Below are 1297 nucleotides of genomic sequence, written 5' to 3'. Positions count from 1 at the left end.
GGTGGGGTGGAGCCTCGGCCCCTCGGTTCACCCGATCGGCCTGCAGGGGGCGCCCGCCAGTAGAGGAACCTGGGCCTGACCTGAGTCTGCCTGGGCCTACTCACACCTATGAACTGGAGCCGGGCCTCAGTTTCCCCATCTGTGCAGGTGGGCCTGGCTCCTGCTTTGGGGCGGGCAGCATGCTTCCCAGGTCACTGCGGAGAGCTCCTCATCCAGGCCTCTGGGTCCCGGTGGAAACGCCAGAGTGTGAGGCTGGGCAGTGCTGGTTTGAGATTGTGGGAACTCAAACCTGGTGTGGTGGTGAGCCCTGTATCCTAGCTGTGTGGGAGGCTGAGGCGGGAGGATCCCAAATTCAAGCCCAGCCTGGACAGCTCTGCAATGTAAGGAGACCCCGTCCCTAAATAAAAAGTAAAAAAGGGTTGGGGATTCAGCTCAGTGTATAGGCCCTAGGTTTGACTCCCAGGATTGGGTGGTGAGTGTGGGACTCAGGCTGAAGAGGCTGGCAGGCAGGGGGTTCCCCATGGCTCCTAGACCTCAGTCCTCTCCCTGAGTGGGGCCTAGGGGGACTTTCAGGCCAGTGCGCGGTAGGGGGTGGGGGGGCCGCACCAGTCCCTTGGCTGGGGGAGGTTGGTGTGGATGCTTCTGACAACTGGGGCCAGGTGAGAGGTGTTGGGCCCAAGGGGAGGGGGACCCATACCTGAGTTATGCTCAGTTAATGCTGTCAGCTCCACAGCCCGAGGACAGAAGGGATACGGTGGGCCCCCAGAAGGGACAGGTTGGGCCCCCACCCCACCTCCCTCTCCCTTGGCTACCTTGGCGATGGCACCACCCTCCACCTGGTGGCCTTGGCATTCAGGACCGGAGCCAAGTCCCGGTCCCCAGGGCCTGCAGCTCCTGTCAGACCCCAACCCCGCCTGCCACCCAGCCTCACCGATCTCTTGGGTTCTGTGATGAGGAGAAGGCTTCGAGGATCCTGGAGCCGGTGGTGCCTGGCAGGGGAAGCATGTGAAGCTGGGAGACAGGAAGCCCTCTCTCTCTCACCCTGCTGGGACTTCCTGGTCAAATCCCCTACCCCAGATCAGCGACAGGAAGCAGGCCCAGGAAGGCGTGCAGGAGGGGATGGGGACTGGACTGGTGTTGGGATCTTTTAACTCACACGCTCACCCTCCTTTGCCAGAGGGAAGGTCATCTCACAAGCCCACCCGTCTGGGCACCAGAAATTCCTGTTCCCTCCAGGTGGTGGGAGTTGGGGGGGGTGGGGACAGGCTTTTTTTTTTTTTTTTTTTTTTTTTTTTGT

General features: G+C 61.1%; 1 protein-coding gene across 5 annotated transcripts in view; it reads right to left on the bottom strand.

The window, feature by feature from the left end:
• The window catches only part of LOC104854872 (adhesion G-protein coupled receptor D1-like), a 6116-nt gene that overhangs the window by 711 nt on the left and 4108 nt on the right, over window positions 1-1297 (bottom strand). For 3 of the 5 annotated variants that reach the window (XM_033758971.1, XM_010613513.1, XM_010613512.2), the window contains 2 exons: window positions 932-989; window positions 105-397 (listed from right to left, as the gene is read on the bottom strand). In XM_033758971.1, the coding sequence (XP_033614862.1) occupies window positions 315-397; window positions 932-989 (141 nt within the window). In that variant the 3' untranslated portion in view covers window positions 105-314. Of the gene's footprint in view, window positions 1-104; window positions 990-1297 lie in introns of all 5 variants that reach the window. The other 2 variants (XM_033758969.1, XM_033758970.1) reach the window with 1 other exon arrangement.

The sequence above is a fragment of the Fukomys damarensis genome, unplaced genomic scaffold (genome assembly GCF_012274545.1).
Source record: "Fukomys damarensis isolate Sample0158 unplaced genomic scaffold, DMR_v1.0_HiC HiC_scaffold_36, whole genome shotgun sequence".
NCBI lineage: Eukaryota > Metazoa > Chordata > Mammalia > Rodentia > Bathyergidae > Fukomys > Fukomys damarensis.
The sequence above is the reverse complement of the archived record's forward strand: the minus strand, read 5'-3'. Positions and strand labels throughout refer to the sequence as shown.